Below are 24,545 nucleotides of genomic sequence, written 5' to 3' on the forward strand. Positions count from 1 at the left end.
GTACTGAGGCTTGTACCTTGTACTGATTTTTTTATTAATGTGAGCTTGTTTAGAGCAAGCCAGTTCATGCATGCAAACCTGTGTCACCCCAGCTTTGAAGCTCTAACAGTTGTATTCTTCCTCACAGGCAAGGGGCTAATAATCATAAACTTTTAGAATATGTAAAAAAAAAACATTGTGCGTTTCAGTTGTTGCAAAGAGGGGAACAGCTATACTGGATACCTAGCAGTTTTGCTTGAATGTTTGCATTCAGCTTCCTAATCAAAAAACCTTCTCTGAATTTCCTGAAGTGTAGTGATCTTGAAAGCAACAGTGTGTGGAATTTTTCCTTCACGTTTCACTGAGCTATGGGAACAAGGAGGGATGTTTGAGCTTTAAATAAACACTTTCTGATGACTCTGTTTGTTTAGTAAGAACTCTCCTAAATGTAATGTTAGTGTATATGCATATACATAAATCTTCATTTTTTAGCCAGGAGAGGCTGTTTTCAGACCACAATGAATATGAAAAGGCCATTACCAGAGTGAAATCAGGTAATCTTGAACTGGCCCATGTTCCAGATGGAACTCTGATGTGCAAAATTTCCCATTAGGATAAAGGTGAAGTCAAGTTCAACCCAGAAACATTAAAAGTGCTCCTTATTTAGATCTCCTTATTTCCCTAAGAAAAACTACAGCCACTATGTTTTACAAGTAGGTCTCATTTTGCATATTAGAGGTTTTCCAGTCTGGATCTGTGAGCCAAATGCCTACTCTACCTTTTCACCTCTTAGTGCCATGCATATTCTTGCATATTCTTGATTGTACTTCCATTTGGCAGATGACAGAGTAATGCCTGTGAACACGTACATTTTACATGAGCATGGGCTTTTAAAATCACCTTAGTCATTGTTTTTATTAAGATTCCTATCCATAACACATAGTGGTCATCTGTGGTGAGCATAGAGTACAATGCCATGAGCAAAAGTGGCAAGCTTAGAAACCGCAACAGTGCTTAATTAGTCTCTGAAGACCTTAAATCCTACTGCAGAAGAAACCAGGAAGCCTGACACACCTAAAAACCCTCAGGGATTCATGCTTTCAAGCATATTTCACTTTTGAGAAATACAGTTAAGCACTCTGACCTGTGACTTCTGGCAAACTCAACTACAGCAGCAGAATGCCCTCACTCTCCTTCCTGCCCCTTTTGCAGATGGCAGAGATGGCAGAATGAAGCATCCTAGCTCTAATTCACAATTGGAAAAATTAACTTAAACATCAAAATAAAAACTGTGCTTGGATTCTTCTGAGTGTCAGCCAGAAGAGTTGGAATATTCTATTTTTGCTCTGTTATAAGGCCAGTAACAAACAGCTGGAGGCTGAGACAGTAACATCTTAAAATGCTGCAGCTGTTTACTTGGTAAATGTGAGCCAGGTCCCTGAAGTCAATTTTTATTTTTTTAAGAATATGTCAGTTAAGTTTCCATGTATTAAATTCAGTGACCTAACTGCTCGAATAACTCATGTTTTTATATGCCTAAGTCAACAGAGGAACCATAACATCTACTTGCTTTTCACAGGGTAGTTATTAGGACTCTCTGAAAAAACAGTCCTCATTAAAAGTGTCAGAGGTCATTACCAATAAGTCACTATTCATTTTGGAAGTTATACAGAAAACTATTTAAGTTATAGTTGGCAAATGTATAATAAATTTATATTGAAAAATAGTTTGTCTTGATAGAAATACTCAACAGAATCTGCCAATTTTTGTCAAACTTTGGCAGCACACACATGCTTACAGATTTTGGCATTTGCCTTAAAGGCACATTTTCATCATGCCTGTTTTCCTTTAGCTCCCCTGGTTGGCACCCTGCCTGGCAGACTTCTGCAGAGTGAGGCCTCAGGTTCTCCAGACTCACAGAAGAGATAGACTCCCTTAGTTTAGGACCTTAGTGCTTGGAAGTCCATGCAAAACATTTCATTTCATAGAGCCTTTCAAAAGGGCAAGTTTTCAGTCTGAAACTGAAGAAGACTTTTATTAAATTCTTATTTGTGAACAGGTGATGCTCAAGCTTGTAGATGTGCTTAGTAAGGCAGCAAAATAGTTTACACTTCTTATGTGTGCTCCCTGTTCTTCTCTGAAATAAAGCAATGATGCATCAAGAAGCACAGACAAATATTAGCTCACTCAGTAGACTCCAGTTACAACATTGACTCCCTCAAGTTGCTAGAAACAAGGTAAGCAAAAAGCAAAGTGAAATTACATTCCACTTACACATCAAATTTGTCACCACTGGAAAGTGCTTGATCTACCAAGAGAGTTCCTCTGGTTTACATTTGATTTATTTCCCACCTGGCATATGCATGGAAAACCCCAGTAATATGAGTTTTTAGTTCAGATGCCACAGGAATGGTGAGGCAGAAGACATCCACTGCAGCATGTGCCTGACTTCCTTTGCTGAATACATTTTGGTCTATTTTTCTAGGGGAAAAAAAACTTACTAGTTTCTCCATCAAAGTGGTAAGTTTAGCTAAGTTTGGGCTGCTAAGCAACTACAGGCACTAGTCTCTGGAGTATCTGCATGAAGTAGAGCTTTTCCAGGATGCCAATATTTTAGTACACCCAGCTGAATAATACTGCACCATAATTCATCATTATCCAACTGTAATCTTTTGCCCAGTCTTATAGACTGCAGAATATATATATTAACCTGCCTAGTGATTAATTCTAAAAATTTGCTTAGTAGATTTCTTTTCCTTTTCCCCTTATTTGAAAAAATGCTAAATATTTGTATCAGCTTAGCGTTTTCCCTATCATGTCTCTGACTTCATTGTCCAGTAAAAATTCAGGTGCGCAGAAGAGGTGTTGGTTTATCTAATAATGTGAAAAAAATAATCTTTCAAACAAAAAAACCCCCTGTTTTAAAGACAAAAAATAGCTACTGCCTTGACACGAGAACAGGATTTGCTGTTTATTAACTCCTGGAGAGATGAGACTAGGAAGGTTTTTCAGGAGTGAGGTGAAGAAGGGTAAGAGTAGGGAGGGTGAAAAACACAGAAAGTAGAGTATCCAACTGCTTTTGAAGAGATCTTGCTAAGATGAGAATGAGGAGGTCTGATACATATCTGAGACAATGGGAGAGAAAGGAATACTGATGGGAATTCCTTTCCATCCTGTGAAGATGTGGATGGATGGATGGATGGATGGATGGATGGATGGATGGATGGATGGATGGATGGATGGTGACACTTGGCTGAGCAGCTGCATGACACTTGAGCTGTACAAATTGCACAATGGCATCCTTTTGCTCACTTTGTTTTAGTTAAACTGGACAAGACACTGGATAAACTGTTCCTGAATTACCAAAGATTGTAGAAATGAAAATGGCTACTCCACGTAAATCAGAAATTCTGACTTCCAAGTATCTGTTGGATACTTCTCTGCACTCCACAGCTAAGCTTTGACACAATAAATGTGTCTTCAGATGTATTACCTGTGCACATGTGTTTGATATGCATAGGATATGGTGTGGCAGAAAAGGAAATACCATCAACAGGTCAACACTTCTATGCAGCATAACCACTGTTGGTTTTGCTTCCATGATGCAACAGTACAGGAACTGTTGGCCTAGTGGAAAATGGTAAAGGCCATGGAAGTACTGCCACAGAATAGCTCACCATTCCTTTTTCCTGAGTAAAAAAACAAAAAAAAACCCAACAACAACAACAACAACAAAAAAAACAAAAACAAAAAAAAAAAAAAGAAAGGAAAATAATACAGAACAACACAACCCCAGATTTGCTTCAGTACACTTTGATGCTGATGTGTTTGTTCCATTTAGGCTACGAGTTAGGAATCAATGAATTCATCTGTCTGGCTCAAATGCAAAGAACTCAAATTTCAGAGTGTAATATTTTTTGAACAACAGCAGGGAAAAAATTAATGTATTATATTGGCTAAAGGCAGATTATTTTTGAAAAGCAATGAATATTGCACAAATTTCTTAAAGTGATGAAGCAAGTTTCAGCACTCAAAAACCTTAACAAAAATAAAACAGGCATGGAGAGGAAAAAAAGTGAAATGTGCCCCTAGTAATAACAGTTTCTTGGAAGCCATGTTTACTGACTACTCAGAAAGTTTCTTAGGAAAGAAATTTATTTATACTTTTGTCTCTGCTCCACTGGCAAACAGTTTATTGAAAGTGCTCCATGAGATTGAAAAAGTTGATTAACATGGGTCTGTGCTGAGCAAAGACATGTGCATGACAACCTTTGTTATGGAAGAAATCAGCAGACACTGGGATTTAATGGAAGTACTCAATGTTCTTCGTTTTTCACTGAAAGCTGCAGTTTTTGTCACCCACCTTCTTAGACATGCTGTTGAAAATTACAGTGTTTTGCTTTCTCACTTAATTTCTACACTACTGTCCAAGATTAGGAACAGATTGCCGGTATGTTAATTCATATTTCTGAGAATATTTTGTTGAAAACCACCTTTGCTCAAGAGTTAGTACATTAATTCATTAATTAATTAATGAAACCAAGACAACTACTAAAATCCCCATTCATCTAAATTGATCAATATGAAAGCAGAACTTTAAATCTGTTAATGGTTAATACCAAGGGAATGACACAACACAATTAATGCACTTCTGTGATACGCAGGCTCCTTATGAGCAGTCATGATAACAGCATCTGAAAAAAGTTTATATGACTGGTAATTCTCCTGATTTCCTCTTAGAAAATTTAGTTTGACTTGATCCCTGGAGTACTCATAGAATGGAACAGATATAATCTTCCTACATCCATGAGTCCACCAGTGCACCTGTAAGTGGACTTACTTTTAAATATACTCAAGCACGTGCACTTTTACTAACAGAAAATTTGATACTCAGCCCAACTCTATTTTTATGTTTACTTTACTGTCAATTGACGATTAAGCTTAAGGCCGAAAGAAAAATAAACAATGGCCAACGATTAGCCAATACTTAGTCTGGTAGGAACATCCTGACAGAAAATATAGATATGGCAGAAAAATGCAGCATGGCAGAATAGTCGACACGTTTGACCTTGCCCAACAAGAACTTCTTCAGAACATGTCAAAAGGCCATGATTATGAGAGACCTTAAGCAGAAAAGGATTTTGGTTTTTTTGGAAGTGGAAGTAGCGAAAGAAAGTGGGGAAGAAGGAGAAGAGATTTATAAATAATTTTTCACAGTACTTTTTAATTTTCTAGAATATAATTTTTTCTGTTTGAATAGAGGTGCCTTTTCTTCATTTCCTCTATAGTACATACTAAACATCCAGCAGACGTGTAAAATACAGAGGAAAAATTCTTCTGGTTTTAGTGATGTTGTGTATCTAGCAAAAATTTTCTCAGGACAAAGCTCTTCTTCAATGAAAGAATGAATTTATCTAATGAAGAGCTCATGACTCTAACATAAAGCCAATATTTGAGCAGTGGAGCTTTACCATATGTGGCTATTAGCTCTTATCTTTGCGTACTTCCGCCTCTAGCCCAATGCATCTTTACATACAACCTATACATTAACTGTTTTTATTTTTCCAAGACAGAAAACGGCATAGAATAAATTTCAGCTTTTCAGTGAATTCCTCTGTCACGTGTTTTTATAGTGCAGCCAGAAGATCTCTCACTGTTACAACTAAATAGCTTAGCACTGGTAGTCTAAGTAATAGTTAGAAATGAAAATTAGCATCTTTTAAGTATTCAGGGGAAGAAGAGCAAGATCTGCAGTTCAGTGGAACTCAGTGGAAAAGCACAAGCAGCGCATTTCTCAAAAAACTAAAATTCTTTTAATGCATCAACTTCCCCACTCCCTCAGTGTGTTTCAAAACTGAACAAAATCAGACCCATTAGGTTCTCATAAAATATGTGTGAAAGGAACAGAGGTTGTCCAGCAGCATTTTCCCACCTACCTCCATGCTGTCTTCTTAATGATGAATTAATTTATTCTATATACTTCTGATGCCACTCCAGGGTTATTTTAAGCAAGAAGTTTCATCAATGAACATATTTTAACAAGACTTTTATTGAAAACATACACAAAGTCAACACGTTATTTAGTTTTTGAATGTACATATTAGAGAATATTCATAATAGAGAAGAATATTTTAAGAAAAGGGGAAATACAACTGACATGCTGCAGTTTATATTTTACTAAGGCATTTAGGCTTAAGAGCAAGTTGTACTGTGTGCATGTGTATCTATATACATGAACATACAAATACACAGGTTATCTGAAACTGTACAATTCTATGCAATTCATTATTTTTTGCCTTTTCTATTTTTAGAACACTAGATAAAGCTTTTATCCAAATGGTAGAAGTTGTTCACAGAACAGCAGTTATAATCTACTCTTCAAGAGTTTGCTTACAATTACAATACTAACGATGCACAAAATACCCCCGAGATCTTCCCGGGAAAGTTCTCTCTTACCAAAATGAGGCTCAAGTAAGAAAAACACTAGTTTGCAAAGGCACCGTGGAGACAGGTTTTAATACATTAAATACAACATGAATCATTCACAATAACAAGTTTAGTGTTTCTGGGAACTTTTGTAAATACAACACAGTTGGTCACACAAAAATGTTTCTGTTGATTTGTCTTGGCAACTCAGATATATCAACAGTGTAACAGCATAACAGCTTTGTTCCCATCTGACAGAAAATAATGGCAGTTCTGCAAGGCAAACGTTAAACCTGACCGTATGTATTTATTAATTCCACAGTGTTTTGACAGATTATAGGGGATGTAACTTAAAGGATGCTGACACGCTCACTGAGGGCTTTCATTTCTGTTTCTTCTAGCTTGGTGTTTTCATTATGGTTAGCACTTGGACTGATAAGGTGTGCTGGATACTGCAATCCATGTTCTTCTGAATACTGTTCCCACCGGGAGTCATCACTTTCATGGGTGATGTAACGTTCCCCCATTTTACATTCCAGTTCCCTTAAATCTAACCAGGTTTGGTAGTCCTGAAAAAGAATAACAGTATTACTTTTAGATTTCCTAAAATAAATTATACTCCCTTTGCTATCAATAACACTCAAAGTGCTATTAACTCAGCTATCAAAGGATCATCCCTATTGCTCTAGAACGGAAAAAATCTTATATAAATGTGAAATCTGCCTAAAGATATAAATTTCATCCCTAGAGGATTTTTTAATAAATTAATTTAATTGAATTGTCACAATTATAGCATTGAGCTTTACAGAATTAGAGGTTGTTTTGCAAAATGTATAGATTGCCATAATATCTAACTGAGGCATGGTGGTAAAGCAATTCCTCCTTCTAGTCACAAGATGAATAAGGAAGAAGAAACATCTTTAAATCATACAAATACATTCTAGTGATCTGTATCAGTCAAGACAGCTAAGTCTGTATCTCAGTATAATAATGCAGAACACAAATTCAGCTTGGGCTAGAAAAATCTCCTTTTCTGAACATGGGCAATTACTGGTTTCCTCAAAGAAATGTATACATCTAAACATTAAGGTAGTTTGGAACTCCATGTTGACAGTCAAATTTAAGGATGGAAGTTAGTTTGAGTCTCATGCTGTTTTAGACCATTATGCACTGCAGCCACTCATCTGTCCAAAATATGCAAGTTTAATAATTTATTTTCTTATTCCCACCCAAAGAACACATGAAGCTGCAGTAATAGAGCCAATCCTAGCCCCATGCAGACTAACCCTCTCCTCATGATCCTGTATCCAGTTTTCTTTTTTCTCCTTCACCTTGTCTCAGCCTAAGACACAACCCTAACCACATAGCCAAAGCATCAGAAAGCCTAAACAAAGTAAATGCATAAAGATTTCATCTTTAGTATCACATATACTTTGGCTTATTCTTAGAGTCATCCTCTCAGAGAACGCCACTAAGTCTCACTGCCCTGTAAGGAAAAATAACCACTGTTATCTTTCCTTAGCCTGCAAGGCAGGACTCTTCTAGACAGAGTACTCATCCCGTCCCTGGGGCTAGAGCTACTGCTGAACTGCTCCATCTTAGTTCACCTCCACTCACTAGTACACAAGCAATAAAAGTGGATCTAGAGGAGAAGGACCCTGTCCTGTCACATGAGACAGCCAGCATCCTTGCTGTAGACCTCAGCCCAGACACTTCTGGTCCCCACAGACTCAAGCAAATGCATTCTGCGATGGCTGCCAGGCAGAGGAGTGGTCTTGGAGGAAAAAACTAGTGAGGGACAGGAAATCTGAGGGTAAGAGAGCAAGCTCCAGATAAACATCCCTGAGAAAGGTGGGGTGCAGCATGGGCAGTTACAGCCCTTTTCCTCCTGTACCAGGTCATCATCTACTCTGAGACACAGTACCAGCTATAACACACTGAAGTAGGACTCAGTTTCCTGGTTTGATAAAGATTCCTTTGGGACTGGGGATTATGTATCTGGTCTATGCCATGCCTGTGCCATGATTACTTTCCTAGATGTAAACAGAGCTCCTCTGGGAGATCTGACAGGCTGATGCATCTGTCTGGCCTCAGCCTGTCCTCATCTCCAGGGAGGGACACAGTGCCCTGGCCTGGGCTGCCCCCAGGCCTCCCTGCTCCTTGGCTGGAATGCTGGAACAGACCCTGGCTCCTCACTGCTTTGTCTTGGGCCTTGAACTTGCAGTGATTTGGCTGCTGCCAGGATAAAAAAAACATATTACCATATCATATGGTGAGCACAAGACAGAGACTGCTAGCATCTTAAAAATTCCTTACATCTCAGTTTTTACTTGAAGAATTCAGTTGAATGTGGTTAATGTATTTTCCTGGCAAGCACACAATTTCATTAGTTTTTGTGATGACTGTGAAGTGAAAGCCCATTGAATAATTTTAATAGGAAGTGAATCAGAGTAAACTGCAGGCAATGAAATAATGTAAGTCAAATGACTACAAGGAGTTTTTTAATATACGTAATTTTCTAAGTAGACAAAAATGATAAAATATTTTTAAATGTATTTTGACAGCATGAGGCTGGAATCTAATACTTCAGAAATTAATGAGAAACCATAGGTAAATTGATGAACAAGCATGAGCTTCTAAAGTTAGTAGAGTATTCAGGTTAGTAGATTTTTTTAGATTCTACTGTGCTTAAAGATGAAGATTTTTTTAATATGTTTAGAGTCCGAATGCAAAGGTAAAACCATGGAATTTGGAGAAATACCTGTAACCATGGGTGGCTTAACGTCTTGTCCACACTGTAGCGCTTTCTCATTTTCACTTGCAATAAATTATTTATGAGATCAATAGCTGAAAAGAAATAATATTGGAAAATGTTAGTTCAAATGTATTTGTTTCAGCTAGGACATGCAAACAGAGAGCTACACAGACATGGTGCTTGTAAAAAGAGGGCAGTTATCCCTTCTCACTCCAGCTTTTTACAAATTGCAGTCAATGCTGATGTACCTGAAGGCACCCATGCAACCCTTCCTAATGGGATTAAAACTGTTTTACTGAACAGTTGCTTGAAAATAATTCTCACGCGTATCCTGCTCAAGAGAAAAAAAACTCATGTGAGGTCTACCGTTGTGTGATTTGACACATGGAGGCAACCAAGGCAACCACCCAGCCACAGGTGAAATGCAAGGAGAAGGTTTATTCCATTGCACAGGCACGGGGACACCAGCTCTGCTGGGCTCAGCTCGTCCTGGCACAAGGGGGGCACTGCCTGCCCCGATGTATCACAGGGCTGGGGCACCCCCAGTCCATCTCAAGGCTGTGCTTCTGTGATCTCTCTCCAGCACGAGGCTCAAGCCTGTCTGTGAGAGTGTGCTGTCTCTACATGTGAATTCTACTTCTCAAAAGAGGCAGCGGATGAGCAACACTCAGCATAATAAATGGAGCTTTCCTACACCAACATTTTTAGCAGCAAGGTGCAAGGTCACTTCAAGTAAAAATACTCCCTTGGTGCCAAATCTTCCAGCTTTAACATTTTCCTCCCAAGAATAGCATTCTTCAGGTACCACAGTAAACAATATACATGTATATATTTTTCTTAGACTTTCAATGTCACAACTGACAGCAACGCCTTCCCAGTCCCTGAGTGGAGAAATTAGGTTTTGTAAGTCATCAAGTCTTGCAATACTATTCTTTTGAACTGAGCATTGCTTCTACTTGCTAGTCAACAGTTGGCAGTGTCAGAAAAGTGAGAAGGGCGTCGTTAACAATTTCATGACTTCTGTGGTTTTGGAGTCAATGATTCACTGAGGTTTACAGAATCACAGAATAGTTTAGGTTGAAAAGGTCCTTGAAGATCCAACTCTACTACCATGGGTATGGAGACCTTCTACTAGACTGGATTGCTCAATTGGTCTTGAACACTTCCACAGATGGGGCATGCACAACCTCTCTGAACAACCTGTCCCACTGTATCATCACCGTCAGAGTCAAGAAATTCCTCCTAATAACCAACCTAAACCTGCCCTTTTCAGTTAAAAGCAATTACCCCATCACTGCATGCCCTTGTAAAAGGTCTCTTGTAGCCTCCTTTAGGGAGTTCAAGGTGCTATACGGACTCCCCTGGAAACTGATCTCCTCCAGGCTGAACAAAGCCAACTCTTTCACCCTGTAGGTATGTGTGCTGTGGTGCCTGAAGGGATGAGACCCGTGAGCCAATGACCAATGCATGGAACTGCAAAGAGTGACCCATTTGGAAAAATCTCTGTAATGAGACTGCTGAGCTTTGAATGCAATTACAGAAAAACATTAAAAAAAAAAAAAAAAGAGGCTATAATGAAAGGAGGTTAAATCATATTAGGTGGTGCTAAATGTTCAGCATTAGTTCTGGTGGAAAGTTACTGCTATTCCAGAATAACTGACTAGCCACAAGGAATGATAATATTCCTGCAATTTTTCCATTTCATCACATTATCCCTTGGCTAGTCCAAAGTATGCTGGTTTACATCTTTATTTCTCTGTTTATATCATGGTGACAGGGAAAGATGGTCTTGAAAGTAACACAGACCCATGGCACCACTGAGGGGCACCGGGTCTGAAACACGTCAGATGAATATTGTTGCCAGCTGGGTATTAAAGGAGCTGAATAATCATCTTGTCTGTTTTAAGAGTATGAGATGAGACAGAATTCTTTAAGCCAATTATCTCTGAGGTTGTATTTTGTACAACAATAAGGAAAAGCTTTTCTTTTTTAACAGAGGCTTCTTCTCTGCAGGCTCGATTTGCCATCTAGGGCTTTATGTGTGCTTCTGTCATGGGGCAGAAAACAATGAAAACAATATCCAGGAAAATGGGAATGCACATGACAGTCTATCTGAATTTATGCAGTTAATTTGACAGACAAACCTATTCTTGGCAATGGGAGACTATCACTAAAGCAGCCCTGACTTCCTGGTGATGAATACTGTCTTGGAAATCAGAGCAATCATGGGAATGACAGAAAATAAATCTCAAGACTTTTGACAAAGAAAGCATTGCCAGAGGCTCTGAGCCATTCTTTTCCTGGAACAGATGGTCCTGATTTTACTCTTCTATTGTGGACAAACAGATTGTTATCTACTTACTCTTTTAGCATCAAGTACAGTTAATGCTAAATTTTCTAACTCGTGTTTATTTTGTTCTCTCTCAAAATGCTGGTGAACTGTATGTAGGATAAGAAAGTCAGTGGATATCCAGTAGGACCATTACTGACAGACGGCATCATTCTTAAAACTCGTTTCTTTTCCAAAATACTGGGGTAACCCTCTTCCTCTTTATTCATATGAGACATTCTCAGGTTCGAAGCTATGGGGAAGAGATTGGGAAGTCAGTCGTACACAATGGCTTTGATGCCACCTATCAAAAAATTGTGATAGTTGTTTTTATCTGATGTTTCAAAGAGGAAAACATAGTCCCTTACCCACTGCAGAAGATCTGGGTATCAACAAACATCAGCATCTTCTGCAACACTGTCCAACTTACTTTAATACTGCTGAATTTAAGGGTAAGACTCCAGTCTGTCTTTTGGTATATAAGCCAGCGCTGAATGTGAATTCAGTAGGGCTACCATTTCTTTATTATTTTCAGTGGTATTTGGGTGTGTATGATCTTCAGAGTTCATTTTTCAATCATTTACTATGAATCTCAGTTTGGAAAACAGGTCAAGAACTTGATGAGAGGTTGATTGTCCTGGTAACTGCTGTGATGTAGGTGCATATATCCCAGCGTGTCCCTCGGTAACTGTCAAGCACCCACTGAGGGCTGATAATGTCTCTATTACATTCCTTCTGTGCAACCCACTGGAGGCAGATATGACTGTGAGCCTCACAAGCGAGGATATCATATTTAGCTATTCAACTTCCCTCAAGTTACAACAGGACGAGGGGCCCCTTTTTTCGCTTCAGGACAAGGATATATTATGTCTAATAACATATTTCTTTGTATTCTTGGGGGAAATTACCAATGGCTTGTTGAACAGACCAGAAAGGGACTGGTCTAGAAAAAAATCACTAGAGAAGGTGCACAAAAAAAGACAGGGAAGAAAAATATGATGAGGGGGAAAAGGCAGTTTCCCTGGATGGTTACAATTGTCAGTACCAAGCACTTGAAAACAGTTTACACAGACAGGCTGTTTGTTTTACCACTGCAATATTGCTGTCTCTGTGACCAGTTTTGCTGTTAGTTTTGTTTTTTATCTAGAGTTCTTTTTGCCAGGAAAGTTTTGTCTATCCCTTGCCTCTTAAGAAATAAGCACAAATAAATAAATAAGCAGAAATTAAACATGCCTACTAGAAGAACACCTGAAGTAGAAACTCAAACTATCTGATACAATTTTATTTGCTTTATTACTCAAAGTTTTCAAACTTAGATGAAAGAAGAAAATAAAAGCTTCAACAGCAAAGAGTCTTTGCTATTTTTTATCAGGAAATCATGCAATTCAAGAAATGCCACTTGTTGAACCTGTAAGAGTTTTGTCTGAGTAACAGTAGCCAAGATGCAAGTGATAGATACAGGCAAGGCAACAAAAGAACAGGGCAGGGTAAAGCAAAGAAGAATCTAGGAAGTCTAATAAGGAGATTGTGAGCGCTAGAATTAAAATGCTTAAAAGACTTGTGAAAAGTTCACTGTTTTTCTCTGTGTTTAAACTCACAAAACCCCCATCCTGTTCTGACAGCATCCTGACAGCCACTATCCTGCAAAGCTTAGTCTAGCTGCAATTCATGTAAAATGAATGAACAATAAGATGCATGTTCCCTCAATTTCTGAATTAAAAAAAAATACACATAATTGTTTGACGACTAAATTTTGAGTTGTACTGCTTAAAAACAATGAAGATAAAAATTTGAAAGGCATTAACATTTATTTTCAACATACAACTTCAGGGAGCAAAATTTGGGCATCACCTGTTACAAAATTAAATATTCTGTCTAGGAAGATGAAGCAGTTTTGAGGAGAGGGTAGTAACTATATAGTATTTTTAAGTATTTTCATTAATTTTCACTGATTTTTTATTTTAAATCAGGTTTTAAAGTAATCCTTAAAGTAAACCAGACATTTTAGGAGCTTTATAAAATTTCATAGTATTCCTCTGTAAAATCTATAATTAAGTAAATTGAGAGCATTAAGAAAGAACACCTCTGCTCTGCACACAATCTAGGGGAATGCACCAGGTTATCACCAAGAAGGCAACCTGAGTGAAAGTTCTGAGAGGATTATGGAAGTGCTTTTTCTAACACTTTTATGGACTCCTGTTTACCTTTTTATGGGCTCCTGGCTTACCTTTCATGATAGTGCAAGTCAGTTGAAGACTTATAAAGTTCTAGGAGCTGGAGACTTTGTTAAAGGGAATAAACTAGCCAACTTCTCCAGCAGAATGAGTACTGGCCTTTTAGACAAGTGATCATTCACAGAATCCCCGACAGAAAAATTCAAATGCAAACTTTAGAAAGCTCTGTATCCCTTTGATTTTAGGAAAGATAGCTCTTTCAATTCACTGGAAAGAACCTCCACAGTCAGGAGGTTCATGGCTCTATACTGCTTATGCAAGTTTATTAATATGCCAAATAATTAATTGTAGTACGGACAAAGCCACAATTTTCACTCTAAGTATCAAATTAACAGAATAATTGCTTTTCACAGGAATGACTGCTTTAACTCAGCTAGAACGTGCCCTGCATATAAATGCAAAAGTTTACAAAATATCTTAAAACCCTGTTACAAACATATAATTAATTTAGTCCTTCCCTACAGATTTAAACTTTTTGCATAAGTTATAAACAAGAAATCACCTGAAGGATATAAAAAAAAAGCAGTCTTAAATTAATGATAAATTTATAATTGATTAAGAATTTTAAATGGAATACTACCTACTCTTCCTGCCATCATTTGGACAAATTTAAGCTGCTTCCACTAATACAGGATGTCCAGGACTTCCTAGACCCTGGATTTTTCTAAGAATAGGTTAATTGATTAGAGGTCATCATTATTATAATTTTTTCATACACACACATCCCTTTCCTGCTGCTAGTCAATACAGCTTTGCTTACAAATGCTCCAGTGTACATGCAGTTATTTTAGCATAAAATGATCTTCAGTTGGCTAAGATTTTCAGGCACACAGATTCAGCTGTACTCTCAAAAGAAATCCTTATCAATTCTAAGCTGTACCCTACAAGTGAGGTTTCCTAGTACTACTTTATCCAAGCAAATGTGTAAGAAGAACCAAGACCTCCTCTTCAACAGCTAGCTAAACATTTACAGAGGCAGAGAGCATCTTTGAGCTATAACATGCATTGACCTCCTGATACTCAATGCTCATTCATTCATGTGACTTTCTCATTAATGTGTGAAGCACTCAGAGTTTCTATTCACATTATGCTGGAAGAAGTACAAATAAATACTGACTCAAAGCCAGCCATGGTATTTATATATGACTACAAAGCATTGTAACAGGGACACCATGACCAAATTTAATGCATGATAGGAATGGCATTGTTTCTTCCCAAGTTATTAAAATAATATTAAGTAATATGAAGCACCTAATTAATGATGTGTGATGTACATTACACAGCCCATCACGTTGGTAGCAATAGCTGTGTTGGTGGTAGCTGATGAAAAAAGAATTATGAATACAATGTTTTATGAAAATAGGACAGCAGAATGAAACACACTATGAATAATTCCAGTCTTGATACAGCACATTTTAGGACCATACAGTTCAAAAGAATAGCTACCACAGTGAAGTCATAGTACATAAAATATACTAACAGATAGAGAGAAAAAATCCATCATGGAGTTCTATCTTTATATTTAGCAATATTTATTTCTTGTGTCATGTAGTGAAGTAAAAATAAATCTCTTGAGATGATGCAAATTTGGTAGACTGGAAGGTTAAAACTGGAAACAAACAGCAAAGCTGTTGAAAACAGGTTCCACGTTTGAGACATGTGAAATTTCAAGTTATAAAATAGACAGGAATTCTGCAAGTAGATTCCTCTACATCAGTATCTAGCAAAATGCCACAATGAGGACTGAATTAAGTTCAAATTGTCATACAGCAATTCAGAATTTGGAAATGCGGCCTGGCTTGACAAACACTGAAGAGAGAGCAGAAATAGACTGGGCAATGAATTGCTGAATGGCTCTAACAAAACCCGGTTTTCTAAAACATACCAAACATCTACCACAAAAACTACCTATCTTCAGTAAGGTATTGCAATCTTATTTAGACATCTCAAAACAGAATCAGATTTTGGGATATATGTTCTTTTGAAAGAGTGAAGTTACTGGAAGAATATGGAAAAATGCAGCCACTTAGGCAAAAATCAGAACTCCCTATGGAGAAACCTACAAAACTGAAAAGTCTTTGTTTTCTTAAGTAGGATAAAGGATATCTTAAATGGATAAAAGGAAGGACAAAGCATTACACAAAAAAGCTAGATTTCTCATCAGGAAGAGTTGATGAAATTAGTCTAGGGGCTATGACATCAGACAGACACATTATGGAAGGAGAGGACTCAATGAATGACTAGACCATATAAATGACTGGCAGAGAAGACAACTGTTGATTGTGACTTAAAAATATTAAGCATTCAGAAAATATTATCTTTGAATAAGTTCTTTTTCTTGGCTTGTGACTGCAGATTTTAAGAATTGCTATAAAATGCTACAGAAAAAGTTACTATCAAGAAAATTAACGCTGACCAGAATATTACCCAATATGGCCCACTTTTCCTCTAAGACACAACTTAGCTCCATGTGCTTTTCCTCTGAATCCATTAGACATTAAATACGTTATTTATATTACCATGCAGTTTGAATTGTTATGGGTCATGTGGTTTTTATTAATCTATCACCTCATCAGTGCAATTTAAAATTTGAAAAGCCAATTTTACTTAAAGACCAGTAATTGACTAAGTAACATATATTGGGAATATTAAGGCTACTTTACCATTGCTGTTACTTTTCCAGACACATTGTTTACATATGATGAGTTTCATTTTTTTTTCTTTTAAAGTTTTGCTACCCTCTGCCTTCCAGCTCACAAATTAATATGCTGTTGTTTAGGAAGTATCAGGAAAAGCATGTGGTGTGCACTAAAGCCAAAATGGTACTAAACACAGCATAATTCACTCTAACTGCTGTGCTATCTTTTGAATTCAAAGAAATAAATGCTTTTCCCTCTCTGATTACAATAAAAATAGAAGATGGGAATAACGAAGTTTAGCCATTCTTAAACTTTTTACATGAGCAGTGGTCTGGAGAGAGCACTGCAATAGCTACAGTTGCAAGAGGTTTTAGGCATTTGGCTCTCTGAGTCACAGTAATGATCATGGACATGACACAAAAGGTTTAACTGCTGTTCACCTTTCCTTAGCACCAATCTCTGCAATAGGCATGCAGAAGTTCCTTCATAAAACCTTTAAAATAATCTGTGTTTGTCCCCTAAATTATCCAATAATTTGTGGCATTAATTAACATGGCACAGTTCAGAACTGCAATCAGATCAGATGCATTAGGACACCAGGGCAGGTTTGCATTTTAACCATGCTGCACTGTCAGAGGTAACAGAAACTGGATGGAGCCAGCAGGTCCACAGGGGCAGCTCCTGCTCTCTCACAATCTGTGCAGGAGAGTGAAGCAGGACTTGAGAAAAACATTCCTTTATTTTCCCTAAGTAATATGGAATTTGAGTTCAAAATTGAGCTCGAAAAATCAGCCTTATCGAGTAATATTTGTACAGAGATCGAGACTTCAACTCCCTCTGTTAGACATAATGGAATCTCTTCAGACATTTTCCAGGTTTTCATTTAGCACAATAGAGTGGTTCATCACTGAGCAATCCAAAATATGTAATAAAATCACAATGTATAAGCAGATTTTAATTTAGTAATTAGTTAAAGTGTGTTTCCCTCCCTTCTGCATGCTTGCAGCCTGCTATCCATCAACCCTTAATGAAGGCTGTGATTCTACAAATGGAGAGATAACACCCAAGTAGGTGAGTTTTCTGTAGGTGCTCTACTGAATCTTCACCTCTGAGTGCAAAAATTGATCTCCTGTCTACCACAGTAGAAACTTGTGGGAGACAATTTCTTGCAGCTTCCCCTGTGTTGATTGCTGTTTGCTTATCTCTAGCGACAGATAAAGCATTGCTGCCAACAGATTCTGTCAGCTTACATATCAAAGTGTGTGGAGGTTCAGGAGAACTTCAGTGTGTAATTGTGCAGATTTATAGCTTTTTTTTTTTCCAACAGATTTCAAACTTCATCTGCCACTGAGATAAAATAACAAACAATGCTCTCAGAGCATTTTCAGAAGAGAATCTCACATGGCTGCAATATTTAGTAAGCATTAGGCACACTACTCTAAACTATGCTTAACCAGTATGTTAAACACATCACCTGAAAAGCAGAAAAACGGTACTGTAAATACCAGAAATTATAAAGGCTAGCATTGTAATTCAGTTTGGCACATATTACAGTTCAGAAAAGGATGTAAGATCTGATGCTTATAATGTTTCTTTGCTTTAAGACTTACAATCCTGCAGAACTCAGGACTAAAAAAAAAAATCCCAAAGAAAATCAAATTGCCTGAAAATGCTACGTACGTGAAAATGTTAGTGAAACTAGAAGTGCCTGTTTTTTTTAAATGGCCTACTTAGTTGTGTTTAGACACATTTTTAATAGAACTAATTTACCTTCTTTAAAGATGTTCCTAGTGAATTAGTCACATTGTTCTTTTGTTTTTTATCAAAAGTCTTTGATGCCATTGACCAGAACTCTAGTTTCAAAGGTCTCACAGTTATCTCCAAGCCTTTTCCCCCTGCATAAAGTCTCTTGTATGACATTTTCTCACACTGTTCCTGAAATCTCGTCTACGGAATTGTTCACTTTTATCTTCCCCAAACAAAGATATCAGAGTACAGCATCCAATTGAAACCAAACTCAATTACTGGAACAAGTAGAACAAGAAACAGACTGCAGATGCAATAGAGCTGAATGATGAGGTACATAAATGAATATACACAAGACCAATTACAGCAGCTTAAGCTCCCCACAGATTCTATAGCAATCTCATCTGTAGGTGGTTATGAGCCTCCTTCAACACCTCCTGGAGCGATCCCATGCTAGGAAATTATGCCATATGCAGTCTACACGTGCTCTGTAGGAAATGCCTAAAGCAGCTGATAGCACAAAACAGACACATTACATTACTGGAATTTTTTTTCTTTTTTAAATTCTATTATGAAAAGAATAAAATATAAAAGCAAAACACATCCACTCTTTTGAGCACTTAAATAAGAGCAACCACAAACAGGTATTACCTTCAAGAGAAATTTCCTTCCATGGATTAGGTGGATACATGAAAGCAGCATTCTGGATTTGGTCATGTATGTCTTCATCTTCATTGAATGGAAAGGTACCACTGAGGCTTACATAAATGATGACACCCACTGACCACATATCCAGAGATCTGTTATAGCCTTTGTTTCTCAGAACCTCTGGAGCAAGGTAGGCTGGTGTTCCCACAACTGAACGCCTAAATGATTTCTCTCCAATGATTCGGGCAAAGCCAAAGTCACAAAGTTTTACCTGTTTAATGAAAAATCCTATAGTAAGACATACATTAATTTTATTATCAAATACACAGTTGGGGAATCATCAGTTAGTTGCAAGATGCATCTCTACTGCTCCTTCACGGGTACTATTTTTTAAACTCCTCTTTGAGAGGAATATTCTTATTCCACTGAAACAGTAGACTGGAATATCAGTCCATTTTATCTCTTCTGTTCCTTCATTCCATGAATAAAACACTGTTGTGGATAGGCTCAACAGCTCAGGTTTGTGATAAAAGTAGTAATAAATAGTAATACTTTTCATTCACAGCATAAGAACACAGCAAACAGAAAAAATGTTTTACCTATGGCTTTCTCTTGAAACAAGCAACAAAAGTTAGTTCTTAAACTTCCACTTTTATTTTATTATGGATCTAGCTATACTCTGCCTCTCTGCAAACTTCCTTGTGTAAGTTCTACAAAGTAACAGATTAGGCAGCTTGAAAATTCTCACTTAAAACAACTCAATACAGATCCTTCCCTTCCAATTACTGATACTGATATTATCTAAAAATTATCAATAGTATTCATTTTGAAAATGGGTGAGGGAAATTATAGATGAACTCTGTAGACTGAAGGTAACAGAAGCTGATAAAAACACCTTTTAATGAGAAATATAACCAGTCAGAATGTGTATTTAAATATCCTGTGATCTACATGTCATTTAAATGTATAGAATTAAAGAAGAAGCTCTTGTTCTTCATGAGCCCTATTTAAACTTTCAGAAAAATAACTTTCTTTCTCAAGTAAATCAACCAGCCAAGTAATTTGTGTTTAATGGTGAGCAAATTAGAAATGATCACACAAGTAGCTATGTCACACTTGAAATTCTAGTTCAATATTTTAATTATATCTAGTTCAACAAATGACAAGAATCAAGGATTTTCAAACATAACTTCTTTATGAAGTAGCTTGAATAAGTGATCAATTTTTCTTACCTTAAAATTCTGTGCAGGCAGGTTACATAAATACTTATTAGTTACAATAATTTATCTTAAGAAAGGGTATTTTCTACTTGCCTGTGGGAAAGGATCAGCTGATGCCAATAACACATTTTCTGGTTTGAGGTCACAGTGGACAATATTTTTGAAATGAAGATGTCTTAAAGCAACAAGGATCTGTGAATAAAGAAATCAAATTATGGTTGTTTTATATTGTTTGAACAGTATCAGTGAGCAGAGAAGCAAGGACTGGTGTGAAGAAAAACAATTCAACATAAATGTACCTTTTACAAGAATTTCAACAATGAAAAAAAAAAAAACAAAAAACTTAACAAGAACCAAAATGCTGTGCCTCAAGTTTTCTTCATGTTTCACTGCATCAACTATTTTTCCCTCTCCAAGAGCTTACACTATAAACATCTTTTAAAAACTGGATTCTAAGTATTTGTTTACTTTTTTGTGCATGACATCTTTGAATGTAGCAACATTTGCAGAATGACCTTTCATATCTAGATTCAACCAAAAACATTTCACAGAAATATTATATGATCCAATTGAAGTGTTTTTGATGGCAGAAAGAATGCAGAGTGTTGTATGTATTTCTGTTCTGTTACAAACACAAATATAGTGATAGTGTGACATATCCATCCTTTTTGTGTGGCTTTAATTCAACTTCTGTCGGTCAGGGGCTGACAGAATTTGCCACTGCATTAGAGCAGTGAACAGTGAGGAGGCTGAATGAACCTGTGAACAGAAGAAATCAAATTCTAAAGCTAGTGGCAGTTTTGCCCATTAAAGCCTGGAAACTAGGAAACCTGTTAAGTTCTACAACAAATAAGGAATTTATAATATTAAACACCATAGTACAGTTGCTCCTGCTACTTTCATTTTTCCTGACTGCTGAAACATGGGCTTCTCTGATTGTGAGGTGGCTCACTACCAATGGTGTATCTAAATTTAAACCAGTATTTCGGGCAGCCAAAGAAACAATATGACAATATTACAGGAATATAACAACAGGAAGCTCAAATAAATCCCATACCAAATTGTTAATAGAAGTAATAATGGAATCCAGACTCAGACACAGGTAGCACTGAGATCCAATCTCAGCACAGAAAATAGATTTAACAGTGTATAGTATGAACTGCAGTGGTTTGATATAAGGCAGTTCAAGAGGCTCAAATTTCTTTTTGTAGTTTTCCAACTGTTTGCTTTTAGTGCTTTCCTTTCTTGTGCTTAATTCTTCCACCATATGAGAAACTGTAGGTTGATGTCCCCTCCATCCAGCAGCCAACAGCTCTATATGTGTCCAGTTTTAAGTCCTCTTAATGGGTTACTATCTATAATGTAGATAGTAGCATAGAGTCATGTAAAGAAAGCTGTTTTATCACCCCTGTTTTACTCAGATTTTGATAAACCAGCCAGGTAAATTATGTCAAAAGGAAAACAGAAGAAACATAATGTTGATAGTGATAATAATTGACCTCAAATGTCCTTCCAGGTCTATAATTAATTTCTTACCTGAGTAATTAAAAACTTAGTTATTCTCTCTGGCAATCTGCCCTTTTCACTTGACAAGATCATCTCCAGCATGTCTCCATGGAGTTTTTCCATAACAACAAAGACTCTCTCTGGTGTCTCAAACATACACTCCAGATTTACCACCCCAGGATGATGAAGATTCTATTAAAGACAAATACAGCACTGGATTTCTCAATATGATCAGTAGCTTTTATCATTGCATATTCAGATTTCACACTGCCACCTAAACCAGACAATGTTTCAGTATTCAGTAATTTAAATTGTGTGCCTAACCTGTAGGCCACAGGGACAAAATTTCTACGGGAAGTACAGGAGAATGTATGAATTTCAAATTAGTTTAACATACATTTTCCTTATTGCATCTGGTGCTTAAAACTGCAGAAATTGTAACTCCTTGTGTGACACTGCTGACCCATTTGGCTTTTTATGGAAAATATGCAGCAAAAATACTAATATTTTTGCAAAGGCAGTAGTGATTATAAATTAAAATCATTATATTATCATTTTATATTTACAGAAATAAATAATGGAGCTAATACAGTAAAAAACAACAGAAAAGTACCTGTAAAATGGCAACTTCATTACGAAGTTGACTTTCCTGTTTAGTTGGAAATCTTAGTTTATCAATTATTTTAATGGCAACATCTCTTCCAGTTTTGCGATGCTTTCCTGCATTAATAAAAGAAAAGCTCTCTATCAATTAACATGATTAATTATGAAAAGCATTCCCTTTTAATGGGTTGTACAAATGGCCATAACCAAGTAATCCTCAGACCTGTTTTGCAGATAAGACACTAAAAGATTTCTGTCATTTCTCTTCTTTCTACCCTTTGACAACAGTACTTGCTATCACCTGACAAAGCCATTTAAACATGTAAGAAACAAACATGAGAAACTTAGCTCTACATTTCAACAGTATAGATGCAAAGTTAATTCTCATATATGTGTAAGCTGCAGCTGCATTCTGTGCAACTGGCTCGTTGTAGCCTTAGTCCTTCACTGGTAGCTCCACACTAGCAAAAAATGAAATATGTGATAGCCTTCAGGCATGTTAGTGCCTGTCCCAGGTTTATCAGAGAGTCAGAGATACCTCAGTGAGAAATTTGTTGTTAGTTCTCACTTCACACTGTCTCAAACAACAGCTGTAACTAAATACATCCCCCAAAAAACTGCAGAAAAAAAGGAGAAAAGAGAGAGGAAAAATTAATAAGAAAATAAAAAGATTCTAACAAGCTACTGAAGAAACAAAAAAATGCCTCACTGGAATATGTAAAGAAACACAGAGGGAGAATAATGTTTTTTTCATGCATTACATTTCTCAAAAAGAACAGTTTTATTAGAACTTACAGAGAATATGAAGCTATTGATGGACATTGACCCACCACTGGGCAGAAAACTTCAATCTACAAAATTACTTCATCAACACAAAATATAAACACATAAAATATAAACATATATGCAATTTCTGCAGTATATCGAAACATATATTTTGTTGAACGTATATGTCTTAAATGAAACAACAGACAGCTAATTTCTGCAACAAAACATTTTAGAGTCCAAGTATTTTCCCCATTCAAGAAGATTTTTATCTTAAGCACAATTGTACAACACACCAAAGCCTTACCTCCATAAACAATTCCAAACTGTCCTGATCCCAAAACTTCATCTGGGAAGATCTGGTATACAGTGCTAATATCCTGTTTATACAAACAACAGATATTAAGCCCTAAGAATATGGAAAGAAAATTTGCACTTCATTTGCTTTTTCTAGTGGGAAGTAGCATCCTTTTAGTACAGTACATTTAAAATATATTATCTGCCAAAAATTTCCGGTGTGTTTTCTTACAAGCCATAGTAACTGTAACTGCTGTAAAAGCTGATGAATCTTCAACAGGTTCACTGAGAGGGGTAAAATATTCCATTTGTGCCAGAGAGGCAGTCTCATTTCTCACTATTTCTCAGTGCTGTAACACAGGCTAAAGCACAAGCTGTTAGCAGATTCATTTGGGAGACTCAAACAAACATCAAATCTTGCAGCTCAGCTTTATTTTCCTGATATTTAACCAGCAGCATATACAACAGAGTAAAAGAGGGTCTAGTTCATAATAAAGGCTGTCTTACTTTTTAAGAAACAAATGGACACATCCCTAGCAGGCAATCTTTTTGCAGTCTTTTTCTGACAACTACCAGAGCTGTCCCAAAGCTTAGCTGGCTGTAGGGAGAATCTATTTTTCCATCTGCCATGAGATAGAAAGCAAGCAGTGTGACTGCTTAACTTGACTACATGACCTATGTCTAACTGTCTTAGAGTAAAAGAAACCCAGAATTCTCTGCGTTTTGATATTTGTATGCAACTCTTTCTTTGCATACACAGAGTTTCATCTTTGTACAACAAAGAATATCTGATCTCTCAGTTATGACAGGAAATGGTATATTTTTCAAGTTTTGTGGTCAGTTTTACAAAGTTCAGTTGACAAATTCCATGAACCAGTATTTCTACACCTCGCTTTTCCATTTGGTAATTAACATCCTACACAGACCCACAGCTAAAGCCTGTGAAATTACCCACACATAATTCTTGCATCTCAAGAAAAGGTGCCGCGAAGATGGTTTTTATCAAAAGTTTAAAAAGCTAATTGTTTGTTAATTTCTTCAAAGTAAATGAGAAATGGCTGATGGGAACTCCCCTAACACTCCGCTTGAAAATCAGATCAATGACTGTGCCAGCTTAATAATAGCATGTCTAGCACCAGCATCAAGAGAACACTCACCACGTTTTCTTGGACTTGGCAGTTTGACACAGAGATACTGATGGATATATCCCCTGGGGAAGAAAGCAAAGTATACTTTAGATTGCTGTGCTTTTAGTTCAAACATGTAGTAATAGGAAATGACATTCATATTACATCAGTATCTACTGACAGCTCTAGAAATTGGACCAATTAGGTCAGCACATTTGTCTACCAGCTAATATAAAATTATACCAGCCCACAACACATGAATTTAACAACA

The 24,545-nt window shown here is 36.9% G+C and overlaps 1 protein-coding gene across 2 annotated transcripts in view; it reads right to left on the minus strand.

Moving 5' to 3' along the window:
* Nucleotides 1–6,057: 6,057 nt before the first annotated feature.
* PRKD1 (protein kinase D1) overlaps nt 6,058–24,545 on the minus strand; it is a 116,046-nt gene continuing 97,558 nt past the window's right edge. For both annotated transcript variants that reach the window (XM_058806284.1, XM_058806283.1), the window contains 8 exons: nt 24,305–24,357; nt 23,158–23,230; nt 22,096–22,202; nt 21,513–21,674; nt 20,070–20,168; nt 18,760–19,027; nt 9,167–9,252; nt 6,058–6,974 (listed from right to left, as the gene is read on the minus strand). In XM_058806284.1, coding sequence (XP_058662267.1) covers nt 6,756–6,974; nt 9,167–9,252; nt 18,760–19,027; nt 20,070–20,168; nt 21,513–21,674; nt 22,096–22,202; nt 23,158–23,230; nt 24,305–24,357 — 1,067 coding nt within the window. In that variant the 3' untranslated portion in view covers nt 6,058–6,755. The remainder of the gene's footprint in view (nt 6,975–9,166; nt 9,253–18,759; nt 19,028–20,069; nt 20,169–21,512; nt 21,675–22,095; nt 22,203–23,157; nt 23,231–24,304; nt 24,358–24,545) is intronic.

The sequence above is a fragment of the Ammospiza caudacuta genome, chromosome 6, assembly GCF_027887145.1.
Source record: "Ammospiza caudacuta isolate bAmmCau1 chromosome 6, bAmmCau1.pri, whole genome shotgun sequence".
NCBI classification, from domain to species: Eukaryota; Metazoa; Chordata; class Aves; order Passeriformes; family Passerellidae; genus Ammospiza; species Ammospiza caudacuta.